Raw genomic sequence first — 13,039 nt, 5'->3', positions numbered from 1 at the left:
TTTTAAATGGGAATTTCTGTAGCAAGAGCAAAAGCTTGAACCAAAGTATTTCAGTAATTATAAAATAAAAAACATACTTCTTTGGCTTGTAGAGTTTCTATGACTTCCTTTAAAGTATTACATTCTTCAGTCAATACTTGTACTGCAACAAACTTCTCTCTCTTTAATGCTTCAGATTCAGAGATATGCCTTGTCTCCATGTCCATGATTTCAGCAGCATGGAGTTCCTGCATTTGGTCAATTTTTTCAGTAAATTCTCTTACAATCTCTGCAATCTCTTCTGAAGAGCATCCATTTTGCAAGTCAATTTGGATTTCTGCATTTTTAACAAGGACTGGTGAGATTTCCACAGTCTTGTCTGTTTGTGATGAGGAGCTGTTTCCAGTTAGAGTAGACTCAGTGGCTGACAAATCACACGATATTTCTGCATCCTTCTTGCTTTCAGTTTTCACCATTTCTTTGTTCTTTCTCAGGTAACTTGCAAGCTTCTCCTCTGCTTGAATCAGGTTGTCTTTGACTTTGCACAGGTCTTCCTGAAGATGTATCAGACTTGCCTCTTTTACCTGTAAATATGGAGAATCTCAAACTGCAATCCTTCCAAATACTTTAAACAGCTAAAATCCAAGGAACCTTCTAATCCATTACAGCTCAGTTTAGTTCTATTTTAAGGCAGTTATGACACATGGTAGCACATATTATCGCCTAAGAAATACAGCTCTAGATCCACTGTTGCACTGCAGTAAAGCTAAGTATTTTGGCAATAAGTGAATATATGATCTACAGCCTCAGCTCTGTTCCACTCACAGTAGGCACTGAGTGGCTGTTTTCCTTGGTGGCATCCTCAGTAAAAGATAAAAAAATCCCAAACTATAGCATGCATATTTGAACAGTAAGTCCTGTACACCTATTTGATTTAAATACAATATGAAGCACTCTGGTTCTTACTATTAGTTCTTGCTGAAGTTTTTCTGCCTTTTCTCTGTAACTGTTCAGTTCTTCCTTAGCAGCAGCTGCCTCTTCTTTCACTTGTTCAAGTTCAGTAATAAGCACTTTTTCGTTTTGGCTTTCCGTGAGCTGTGCTTCTACCTATATGGCAACACAAAACATGGAAAATGGTAAAGAATCAAGTTTTAACAGCACTGATCACTTTCACACCAACTTACAAAGTGAAAAGACCAATGGGGAAAACAAATGTATGTTATCTGGGTTAACACAGCTTCAAAAAAATAAGACTAAGGCCATGGGAGGAAAGACTATCTTACAGTTCACTGAACTACAAGCATAAATTAGATACACCACGCAGCACAGGGAGGAAGGTCAATGGAAAGTAGGAAATGAGGTTTGATAATATTATTTAACTTATAAGACATGATGTTCATTAAATTTGTATTTGGATGGAAGATCTTAGAACCTTTTCTTGTCCAGTTCTGGGTTCCATGACTTCAGAAATTCTTACATTCAGAGACATCAAGCCCATTTTTGGACTATCAAACATAGTCAATTTTGATTGATGGTTCTAAATTGAGAGGCAATAAACCACTGGTGCATGGAAATCTGGACGAATGAATACTGGAAAAGCTACTGAAGGGAAGTATCTTTGGAATTGAGATGGGAAAACAAGAAAACAAATCAACATCAAAACATACATAAATAAACAACCTCCATCCCAAAAACACCTGTATAGAAGATTGGTGTCAACTCTCTTATCGTTCTGAATTCTGTTTTAGACAGTTTTTATCATTTTAATTTTTATGTCTCTACCTCCACACCATGTAAAAGTGTACTACATTCCATTCTACGTCACATCAAATTAAGAATAAGAAATTTCATGTCCAAAATTCAAAACCACCTTATAATCATGAAAAGGTAAGGTGTTCTTAATACCTAATGGAAACTGATAGTGGCGTTCTCCTAAAATACCATCTTTCTCTTCTTTGTAACTGTAGGAATAATATAGAAATGAAAGTGCCACACAGAGCAGAATATGCCTATAGTTATTCTCATTAAGAACCATTTCATTCATTATATATACATAAAATAACAGGTTTTAGTGTAAACAATACAAAAGGAAATGGAGTCTATTTACCTGATATGTCTGCAATTCTTCTTGCTTAATATATCTCTGAATCTCTCCTTTATGTTTTTCTTTAATCTCTTCTAAGAATTGCTGAAGCTCTAAGAACCTCTCTTCTTTAACTGCAGCTTCCTTTTGTGCAACTTTTACATTTTCTTTTTCTAGCTCCAAGCTATGATTTACCATTGCCAGTTGGTCTTCCATCTCACTAAGCCTCTGTGTTAAGTGTGATAATTTTGATTCTGTCTCATTTTCAGTTCTATCACTCAAATCCTCTTTTTGGGCATTCTTGCATGCTTCATCCACACACTTTGAAGCTTCCTGAATTTCCTGCATGAATCTTCTCTGCTCTTGAACTGCATTTAGCTGAACCTGACTCACAAGAGCAGCAGCAACTTTCTCCATTAGTGTTTTTTCCAGTTCTAATATCCTCTTTTTAAGTGTTTCTTTTTCAGCCTTGCTTTGCTCCTTCATGCCTTTTATTTCATTGTAGCACTGGCACAGTTCTGAATCTTTTTGCCTAATGCATGCCTGAAGTTGCTGCAGTTGATTCTCAATCTTGCTAATGGTGACTCTTGCATTCTCATCTGAAGTCCTAAGCTGGGACCAATCTGACAAGTGTATATCCTGACATAAGTCTCCTTCCATTTGTTCAGTTTTTCCATTGCTCCTGTCTTCTGGTTTCGACTTACCACCTTGGACCAGTGCACACTTACATTTCTCTGTTATCCTTGCATGCTCTTTTTTTAACATAGTTATTTCTTGCTTTAACTGGTTCATTTTTAACTTTGTTTCCTCAAGCTCATTCTTTGTTTGAGATGCCTCTGTATTTATGTTTTCTACTTGCTTTTCCAAAGCTTCCTTTTCTGCCAGAACTGCTTCAAGTATGTGTTTTGGATTGTCAGCATCTTCTTGAAAAGCAGTAACATCTGTTGGGATCGTCTGTCCAATAATTGCCAGCTCCTGCTGAAGCTTATCAATTACATCATTCAACTGCTCTACTTCTTCATCTTTTTTTTTCTTCACACGTTCTTGATCACTTTTCAGACATTCTACCTGGGCTTCAAGCTCCTGTATATGCTCATTTTGCTCTTCAATAACCTGGGGAAAAAAAGCCAAACACAGTCAGAAACACAAAAACACTCAGATCATGTTTGTCCTGGGCTTCACAGAAACAGTTTAATCAAACTTTGAAAGATCTCATAAAAGAAAATTTTCAATGAATTTCTTAACGTGATGTCTCTTCTAAAGCTTTAATGAGAATTGAGACATCTTCACCCAGCACTGGGAAAGTAGCCCATGACCTTAAAGAACTGAAAAATAAGTATTAAAGCATCAGATGAAGTGAAAGCATTTGTAACATTCACAGAGCTAGGGAACACTGAATTTTAAGTGCTCATGATACTTGCTTATATAAGACACACCCAATTTAGATGAAAATGTATTTTAAATACAAATAGACCTTTTACTAATTGTGTTGAAAAATACCAATATAACGCGCTTTTTAATCTGAAAAGAAAACACCTATCAGTTGAGTGTGACATTGTCTGCCACAATCCTAAATATGTGTTTGTGTGTATGTGTGTGCATGCACACATATATGCAGATGGGCACACACACACGCAGGGTAAATAGTACACACAGATCCAGAGCCATTCTTTGTGCCATAGTTTAAATCAAAGTAAAAAGAGACAAAGTTACAGAAGCATTTATTTGATAATTCATATGACTTTCCAAACAAGAATCAGAGACTCATGAAAACTCGAAGAGAGTAAGAACAATACTTTCCTAGATTACTTCTAAAGACACTTGAAATTAAATGCTGTGTAAGGGGATCAAAATTCCAAGAAATTTATAAAATTATGTAATTGATCAAATATGAAGGTGATGACCATATGATGCAGAAAAGAGAAGACATCTTATATTGGCTTCTAATAAATGAGTAGAAACAAAAAATGGAATGACCGGTGTTGATGAACTCTAAATTCAATAAATAAAAAAGTTTCAGCAAAAGGAATAAAAATTTGTTAAAAATTTTAAATTGCAGTGTTGTAAAATTGTTTAAATTTGAATTGCTTATATCTTGTTAAATTGCAGTGGAAACAAATTTCATTTGAGTGTAAAAGAATGACAAAAGAATTATCTTTATAAAGACAAAATAAAGGCAGACAAGATTGTAAGCAATAAGGCTAAGAAACAAAATCGATTTTTTTTCTAGTGAATGTTTGGAGATCTGAAGTGAACAGTGCTTCTACAGTGGAAATGCAGAAGGCAGAAGAAGATACATCGAAAATAATCTGGAAAACATATAATAAAATAAAATCAGCTATGGTATCTGAAATAGATAAGAACTCTTTATTAAGTCTTTTCAAATACGAAAAAAACATGCAGAAAAGATGAAAGATGACAAAATTCATTACTCAGTTAGCCATGTTTCTTCCTTCATGACTTAATACTTCACTATGCTTAGTTAAGTAGAATAATAAGATGACTTTGTAATAAGTACTATATGTACAAAAATAAATGCAATCATATAAATTAGAAAGGCTGGTTTGCCAACCAAGAACTAATTTTAAAAAGCCACAGACTAAAGGAAATAAAATCTGAATGAGTCATAAAATCATAAAATGGCTTGGGTTGGAAGGGACCATAAAGAACATATAGTTTCAGCCCCACTGCCACAGGCACAGTGATCCTGGTGATTGCTATCAACTCAGCGTAACATTTTCTGTTCTTGATTACATCATAGAACAAAAGCCCACAGAATGCAGAAACAGTAATTAAAAGAAAAACACTTAGTGGAATGAAGATGTCTAAGAGACTTGGAAAAGGGATTAACCTAAGAATAATCTATTAATATTTAATAATGCTCTCATAACCAAGCAGAGTAATTATTTAATGTCCTGGAAAAGAAAACCAAGTCAGATGATGAAATTAAGAAAATTAAGCTTAATGTAACAGGAGAAGAACCAATTAATCAAAAATAATTATAACTGAATCCTACGTATTTTTCTCAAGGCAAGACCTGTAACTCTATTGCTTGGGTCATTGTATAGAGCAGAACTGTTCTGGATACTTGAAGTAATATTTCCTAAATCCAGTTTCCTAAATGCAATTCAAAGTTTCATTATTAGTCACTGAGTTTTACTATAACTGAATTTTGAACTAAAGACACAGTGAAATTATCCAGCTTAGTCAGAATCCTATTTTAGTGGATTCAATATGTCGTAGGAGAATGTTAGCCTAAATGTTCAGTCAGCTACCAAGGGATATCAGAAATCCCGTTCTTAACTTGCTTTTGAATGAAAGCTTATGACAAATAAATAACATTTAAAATAGTCAGAATGCAAAATTCAGCCACTGAAAAAATCAGTGTGTTTTATCTGTATAAAATGAACGTAAGCCAAAAGAAGATTAAGCTGATAACTGAAAAATAACAGAAAGCTACAGGTGGCAAAGCTCAGTAAATAAAGACAAATCTGCTTCTTTCTTTCTCTCTACTTCTAATAAAACACAGCATTTTGTTTGCACCTCCATGCTTGAAATTGGATAAAAGATGTTATCAACACTGGTATGAGAACAAAGCATTCACACAAGTTCATGAAGCTGAGACATTCAACTGCTAAAAAAGCATTAAAATCTAAAATGATCCAGCAGATGTCACTGGAGTGCAACACTGAATGAAAGTCATGTGAGGGATGATGCTAAAATCAATGTTGAGATACCTAAATACTATAAAATATGCAGAAGTATCAGAAGAATAAAGAATGAAGAAGAATTTAAGACAAAAACTCAAGTAGAAATAAAAGAGAATAATTAAAAAGAAAAGCTGCAAAAAGCAGCTGTCATAAATGAGACTAAAAAGGAAAAAGAGATTAGGTTTAAAGCATTGCTTGAAACTGAGGCATTTTCATTTTTAAATTAAGGCAGCAATAGAAGATAATGCAACTGGTGGGGGACAGAGAGCTTTTTTTACCTTCAAACTAGCAGCACAAAGTAGGACTCTGAAAAGGATTTCAGAAGTATGTACCTTGTTGTCAGCTGTGACTTCAAGCTGTAGTTGCAGTTTTGCTATTTGTTCATGAAGATGATATATTTCCTGATCTTTTTCTTGCATGATGTGAGCGAGCCTCCCAGCCACTAAGTGATGGTCCTTTATGGCAGCATCTTCAGATTTCTGGATAGCTAGTCCCAGTATTTCCATTTCATCCTGCCCAAAAACATGTTACAGTCATACACAGCATTTTCTGCATATTCTTGTATGAGTATTTTTCAAGTGTAGGAATTAAAATATACAAATTTCATGGAACGACAAGTAATCATATAAGCTTTTTAATATTTTGGCAAGTTGAATAGTGGAATGCTTGAGAAAGAATTTGATGTCTCGGCATTTTCAAAGAACTTATTTCTGTGGAGGAAGGAGACTAAATCTTTAGGTTTCTCTGTTGCACAGTTACCTTAAATAATTTGTTCTCTTGTTCAAGTTCCTGTAAGTGAGTAGTGGACTCCTTTTGCTGAATTTCTAGCTGCATGTGCAATTGCTGAACTTCTTCATTTTTATTTTCTAGCTCCTCTCGAAACTGCTCCAATTGTTCCTCAAGGTTTGTGACCTATGTTTCCAACAAAAGGAGCAGGAAAAGGAGTAGAAAGCCATACTAAAAATTAAATGCTATAGATTTCAAGTACAATGTCTACAGCAAACTGGTTGGCTATGCACAAAAAAAAAAGAATGAGTACTTGGTGACATTCTGAGTCCTTAAACTAAATGGAATTTTAAAACACCACTAAAAAAATCAGTTTTCCTTAACTGGACTGAATTTTTATTTCAGAAACACTCTTGCAAGTCATAAATATTAACACAGAACAACAAATATCATGGATCGTGAGAGAACTTAAAAGGGATTTGGACTTCTGTCTCTCTAACTGTAAAAAATGAATCTGTATAGTTCACTAAGCTCAACCAAAAGCAAAAATTGACAAACTAAAATCTAAGCGGAAAGATGGAAATTTTCACAGGCATTTTACCTCCTTTTCCTTTCTGTCCACAGCTTCTCGTTCAGCTTGCAGTTGTACTTCAAGAGGTAACTCTCCCTTTACTATGATGGTGCCAAACTGTTTCCTTTCCTCCACCTATAAATAATAGAAATAATACTAATAGTTAATAGAAATAATACTAATAGTTATCAAATTTTAAAAAGACACTATTTTGGTCTCAGGAAAATAACAAAGCAGCAAATCTTTGATAAATTTCAACCAAGCAATACCTTTTGCAAGTGGTCTGCACTGATGATTAAGGCTTGTTCCAATTCTCTTATCCTGTATTCTAGCTTCTCAATTTCTTCATTTCGTTCTTGTACATCTCTCTGAAGCTGCTCCTTAGAGAGCAAAAGCTCACTGCATTTGTCTGTTTTTTCTTTGAGATGATTTGTTAACTGTTCAACCTGATGACAAGATGGCAAGATTACTATATTGTACTGCACTGGAAGGGTTGGCTAGCAATAACAACACCGTGCATTTCTGACAGGAAGAAAATGTTCCTCTTTTTCTCCCATAACAAAACTCCTACTCTTCAGGTGAAACAGAACATACAGTCAGAATACTGTGGTACTACATCCAACAAATACAAACAGCATTATTTAAGAAGTGGTATGTTCTGTGCCACATCACCTACTCTCTAGATCTGATCTTGTCCTTCTGAAGCCTTCAGACTCTGTAGTCAGTTAAAAGCAACCAGCACAACATCCCTAAGCAGCCCACTAAAATGATGATGCCTTTATCACCTATGGATGGAATGTCTTGACAAGGTCAAGAAGCTATTTGCCTCAGAGGAAAATCATAGTTCTAAAAATCTGTGACAAAATTATTCAGAAGAAGGAGCTGATTAGTGACATACAGGAACAGCCTAAAAGTCACTGAATCTTTATCATTGAAGAGAACAGCTATATTTAAATCACAAAAGACACGAAGCTTTGTTTTCTTGCTGTGTTCCTTAAATGGGACCAAACAGATGTAATAAATTCACTTTCTATGGGGGATTAAACACCCAAATCAAACATTCTGAATCTCAGTAGGTCAGATATATGTATCTCAGAAGCAACATATTAAAAGATTAACTAAAGTAGCAGAGATAGTAATAGCTATCAATTTCTAGTTGTATTTCAGAAATTATTAATCGAAATTACAGATAAGAAAGATGGTAACAAATCCATAATACAGAGATAAGACCTGAGCAACTGAGCAAGAGAGAGGGAAGGTAATATTTGTCCCACTCAAGAAACTGATTTCAGTATTTACAATTAGGAAGTTACGATGTAGCCAAAAGGAGAAGACTCAAAGCATTTCAAGAGATAGAAGACAAGAGGACCAGAACATAAAGCTGACAGGATGGTATTATTGACGTTATCCATCCATGAGTAACATCACAGTCTGAAGTGACCTCAGAAAAGTCCTGAGAGAGAAATGGAAAAATAAAAATCAAGTCTGGAGCAGACTCTATGACAACCCTCCCTGGTATAAGTTGATAAAGCTGAAACAACAGTAAGAAACAAATTTAGTTATCAACTGAAAATGGTCATGGCACTCCCTCAAAGCAGAAGAAATACGCAACGACAAAAAATAGAACAGCTCTCCCAAAAGCATGATAAATAATGAAAATATGTATATTTACAAAATATTTCAAGGAACACTGTGACATCAAAAATATACTATATAGCAAGAATATGTACTGCATTTGATAAGATAAATGTAAATCTAATACATTATTGAAAATCCCATCTATAATTTCTAGTGTATCACTTTTAACGTCACCTATATCTAAACCAGCTCCTACAACTGTCGTGCTTGCAGACATTATCTTACTGTCTTTCTACCTACTAAAAAAATTCTAATTTAAAAACATCAAGTACAAATTTCAAAATTTTAATCATAGTTAAAGCATGTGTTTACAGCATGCTTTCAATTTCCATTGTAGCATATCTGTCACCTTAAGATTGTACACATATGTGTATATGCACATATAAATCAGGATGATTTTTATATCTAGATTCTGAAAAAATCTATATATAAAAATCAATTTTTATTATGCTATCAAATTTGAACTCTTCTTGGGAGAATTTTTTAATGTGAGAATTTTAACCAGAAATTCCGTGGATATGCTATCCATGCCAAAAATAATAAACAGACATGCAACAAAATTAACTGTAAATGAACATCATGGATTCAGGAAAATTAATTGTGCTACAGCCACCTCGATCTGAGTAAAATGTCAGCAGGAGAGGAATGGGCATACTCTTGGCAACAGAAGGAAATAGATGTAGGATTGCTCTGTATGTTTTGTTTAACATGTACCCAGCTAATTCCAGATGATTCATTGTTCACAGAGGCTGATGACAACCATATTCCATAGTACTGACTGAACACTGTCATATTTCATAGAAACCTTTGTACTAAAATATATTTAGAAAAGCAATAAAACACAGTTTTACAAATTCCAAATAGATAAGTACTTTGACACGCTCATCTCGCATATAGCACTTTATGTCCTGTTACTGTCAGTGGTCCTAAACTATAGCCTAGAATCATAAAACGGTTTTGGTTGGAAGGGACCTTTAAGGTCACCTAGTTCCAGCACACCTGTCACAGGCAGGGACACCTTCCAATATTTCATATAATACAGAGTACTAAATATTGCTAATATTTGAGAATTGAATGACAACAAATGAACTATGCCAGTAAGACCTTTGATTTGAAAATGACAGTCTAACGTAAAAGAGGGCATTTTAATGCTGAAAATCAAGCAAGAAAATCATGCAAAAGTATCAACCTTGATCAAAAAGCAGGACACAAGAAAACCCACAAAACATAAAATGTAATTTAATTGACTAAGTTCATCAAACAAGTCTGCAAAAGCATTATAATAGATAGCATTTCAACTGCTGCCACTTGATTAAGCTGAGTCTTAAAAGAGTTTTCTGTGATTCCCTTGAGCTGCTGTTCTATAGTCACTATATTTATTTCAGTGCCAACAGACTTTCTTTGGGGAGGTTCAGGAGTACACACAGAGTGCTACAACATCTCAGGTGTTAAATTCAGTAACTCAATTCCCTCAGTGGTGTACCTGTGCTATAAGAACAGGATGTCAAAAAAAAACATAAGAACGTGTGAAATTGCTATAATAATCTTGAATGTTTTCACAAACTTTGGAGAACAGTGGATTTTCTAAGTTACAGGAGAGAGCATTATTGAAAAATCAAGACATTTCTGTACGTCTGCTATTAACACCAAACAGCCTAAAAAAACCCCCAAAACACAGTTCCACCAGTTTCCTGCAACACCTTCAATCTCAGGGTATTTACTTTCCTGGCTTGTGAATGGTTGCAGATTAGGTACACCATAAAACAGCTTCATTATAATATCTTAAAAGCTGTCAACTTGTCATTTATATTAATTGACTACAAGTAGCAAAATGTGTTACCTCTCTGGTTTGATGTTCATTGACAGGCTGACTCCTTTGTGGAATCTTAAGCTGTTGTTCCAACTTCTGTATCTCTTGCTGGAATACATCTCTCTCATGCTCTCGGTCAATTGCTTGCTCCTGAAAGTCAAGATATTATGTGGATACATCATTTGATTTAAAAACTTTCCAAATTAAGTGTCATCACTTCCAACTTGCATCAATGTGAGACTGGTAGCAGTAATATCAGTATAAGACAGCAGAACCTATCGCAGATACCATTAACATCTTTATTATTTGGGCAATAAATTTCATATTTTTAATAAAAAAATTAGCATAGCACAGACACGTCAAGTAATATCTCACAAAAATGGCAGGTTTGTTTCTTCTGTTCCAGGTACACCACACAAATGACAGTAAGCAAATATTTTACAATTTTCTCTACTGTTTGTCTTTAATAAATGTAGAATAAATAAAAATTGAAAATAGAAACTAACTCTGGGTTAATATTATGAAAAGCCATCAGAAAAGAAGAACTATAAATTGCTTGAAATACAGAGCTGTCCGAAGTAAGCACTTCCAATTAATTTTCAACTTTTAAAATGTTATTAAATTATTGGGCTGGAACCTACAACACAGCTGATGTTTGCTATCATCTATATATGTTTGCTCAAAATCTGAGAAAAAGAAGCATTTCTCCCTGAACTAATCTTCAGCAGCAGTGCTACCCACCCCCATCTTCATGATAGCTGCCTTTTACCATACTTACATCTAGAAATTTTCTTGTTTTCTCCAGTTGCTTCTCCAAGGCTTGGTTTTGCTGCCTTAAGTCCATTAGTTCTGCATTTTTCTCTTGTTCTAGCTCTATGAAACGACTGACTTGCTCTTCCAAATCTATTTCCAAGACTTTAACTTGCTTCTGAATGTCGTCATACTCTTTTTCAGCTTGTCGTTGTACTTCAATTTTTTCCTTCATTAGCTTTTCTGTTTCCTCCAGTAATTCTGAGTATAATAAAACCATCACTACTTTTAGATATGAATAGCAACCAATGTTATGAAGAAAAACCACTCCCCAAGGTATCCATGCTGTAATCTGCAGAAGGATGTGAACTGGCTTGGGTTTTTATTATTTTTCCTTTTTTGAAAATATATTTTCTTCTGAGAGATAATCATGATACTGACAGAAGCAAATTCATATTAAAATTATTATCCTTTAGGTAGTCTTCAAAGGACTGTTACTGAAGTTGTATCAGAGCACTCCCCTGTTTAAGTTTCACATCAATTAAAAGGCCTTTGTACAATTAGAAAGATAAGAAAATGTATGGGGTCCAACCACAGCTGGAGTCAGCACAGGAGTTAACAGTGATGCACAGAAAACCCAACCCTCTTCTCATCCCCATTGTCAGTAAAATCAATCCACTCCCAGGTTTCATTATTTAATGTAATACATATAAATAATTTGAGGGAAATACTGAAAGACTTAGCGAGGTTGCTGGGCAGACAGAGAGGAAAATTACTGACCTGCAACTGGAGCTTGCAAAATCAGTGACTGCATGAATGCCCAATTTTGAGTCGTCATGAAAAAGCCAGCAAGCACATATATAGGAAAGCCCCAAACCACTTAAGACTCTTAAGCCACAGCCCACTGAAATGCCTACTAAATAACCATACAAACCCCTTGAGGTAAAACCCAAATGGCAAAGTGCACTTACTTTTTGGAGAATCTTAAAAACAGGATATTTAGACATAAACAATAAAATTTACTTTCACTAGAGAAGAAAGATCCTTCAGGCACCATCATCTTACATCGTATTTAACCAATTCTCATTTCTAGGTAACCATTATATACCAATATAATAAGATATTTAATTATCACAGTAAATGACTCAGCTGTATTTGGAAATAAAAAGAAATAAAAGACTACAAAAATATCTCTCAAATACCATCTAAGTAACTGTAATTCATAGGTGCATAAGATGATGGTTATTGATGAATTTGCTTATTATGTTTAGAAATTATAAGAAATGTTGTTAGCAAAATGTAGAACTGAGTATGAAATACAACATCAAAGCTGCAGGCCAGTAAGAATTACAAGTAACATCAGTAAGCCGAAAGCCCAATAATCCTGATTAACAATGTCAGTACGTGTAAGTCTTCCACCCAGTTACAGATTGGCCATGCAACATACAAACACACCTGCTTGGGAAGCTGCATCGATTGCAGCATCTACTAGGCCTAGGAGAATAGAGAGAGAGAAAACAAAAAAAAGAAGCAAAGTAATTCACATGCCAGCTATAGTTTTCTTGTGGTGCAACAATGTAAGAGAAAATGAAGCCAAAGATAGATGTGGCATTTAATGACAAAGTTGTTGAGATAACTTAGGGAATGTGACAAGTTATTCTGGTATGCATAAGTACCTACACATATTTATAGAATTGTTTATCCTTACAGCTCTTAAAACATGAAAATAACTTTAATATATTTAGAAGCCTAAACCTTACAAAAAATAACTA

At 34.6% G+C, this 13,039-nt stretch overlaps 1 protein-coding gene across 11 annotated transcripts in view; it reads right to left on the bottom strand.

Moving 5' to 3' along the window:
• Positions 1–13,039, bottom strand: part of AKAP9 (A-kinase anchoring protein 9) — a 105,238-nt gene that overhangs the window by 17,097 nt on the left and 75,102 nt on the right. For 8 of the 11 annotated variants that reach the window (XM_030264660.4, XM_030264661.4, XM_030264666.4 and 5 more), the window contains 10 exons: positions 12,723–12,761; positions 11,296–11,528; positions 10,548–10,667; positions 7,339–7,515; positions 7,100–7,204; positions 6,532–6,684; positions 6,105–6,284; positions 2,087–3,175; positions 946–1,086; positions 78–563 (listed from right to left, as the gene is read on the bottom strand). In XM_030264660.4, coding sequence (XP_030120520.4) covers positions 78–563; positions 946–1,086; positions 2,087–3,175; positions 6,105–6,284; positions 6,532–6,684; positions 7,100–7,204; positions 7,339–7,515; positions 10,548–10,667; positions 11,296–11,528; positions 12,723–12,761 — 2,723 coding nt within the window. The remainder of the gene's footprint in view (positions 1–77; positions 564–945; positions 1,087–2,086; positions 3,176–6,104; positions 6,285–6,531; positions 6,685–7,099; positions 7,205–7,338; positions 7,516–10,547; positions 10,668–11,295; positions 11,529–12,722; positions 12,762–13,039) is intronic. The other 3 variants (XM_030264662.4, XM_072925522.1, XM_030264665.4) reach the window with 2 other exon arrangements.

The sequence above is a fragment of the Taeniopygia guttata genome, chromosome 2, assembly GCF_048771995.1.
Source record: "Taeniopygia guttata chromosome 2, bTaeGut7.mat, whole genome shotgun sequence".
Classification (NCBI taxonomy): Eukaryota; Metazoa; Chordata; class Aves; order Passeriformes; family Estrildidae; genus Taeniopygia; species Taeniopygia guttata.
This window is presented reverse-complemented; position numbering and strand designations above follow the sequence as displayed.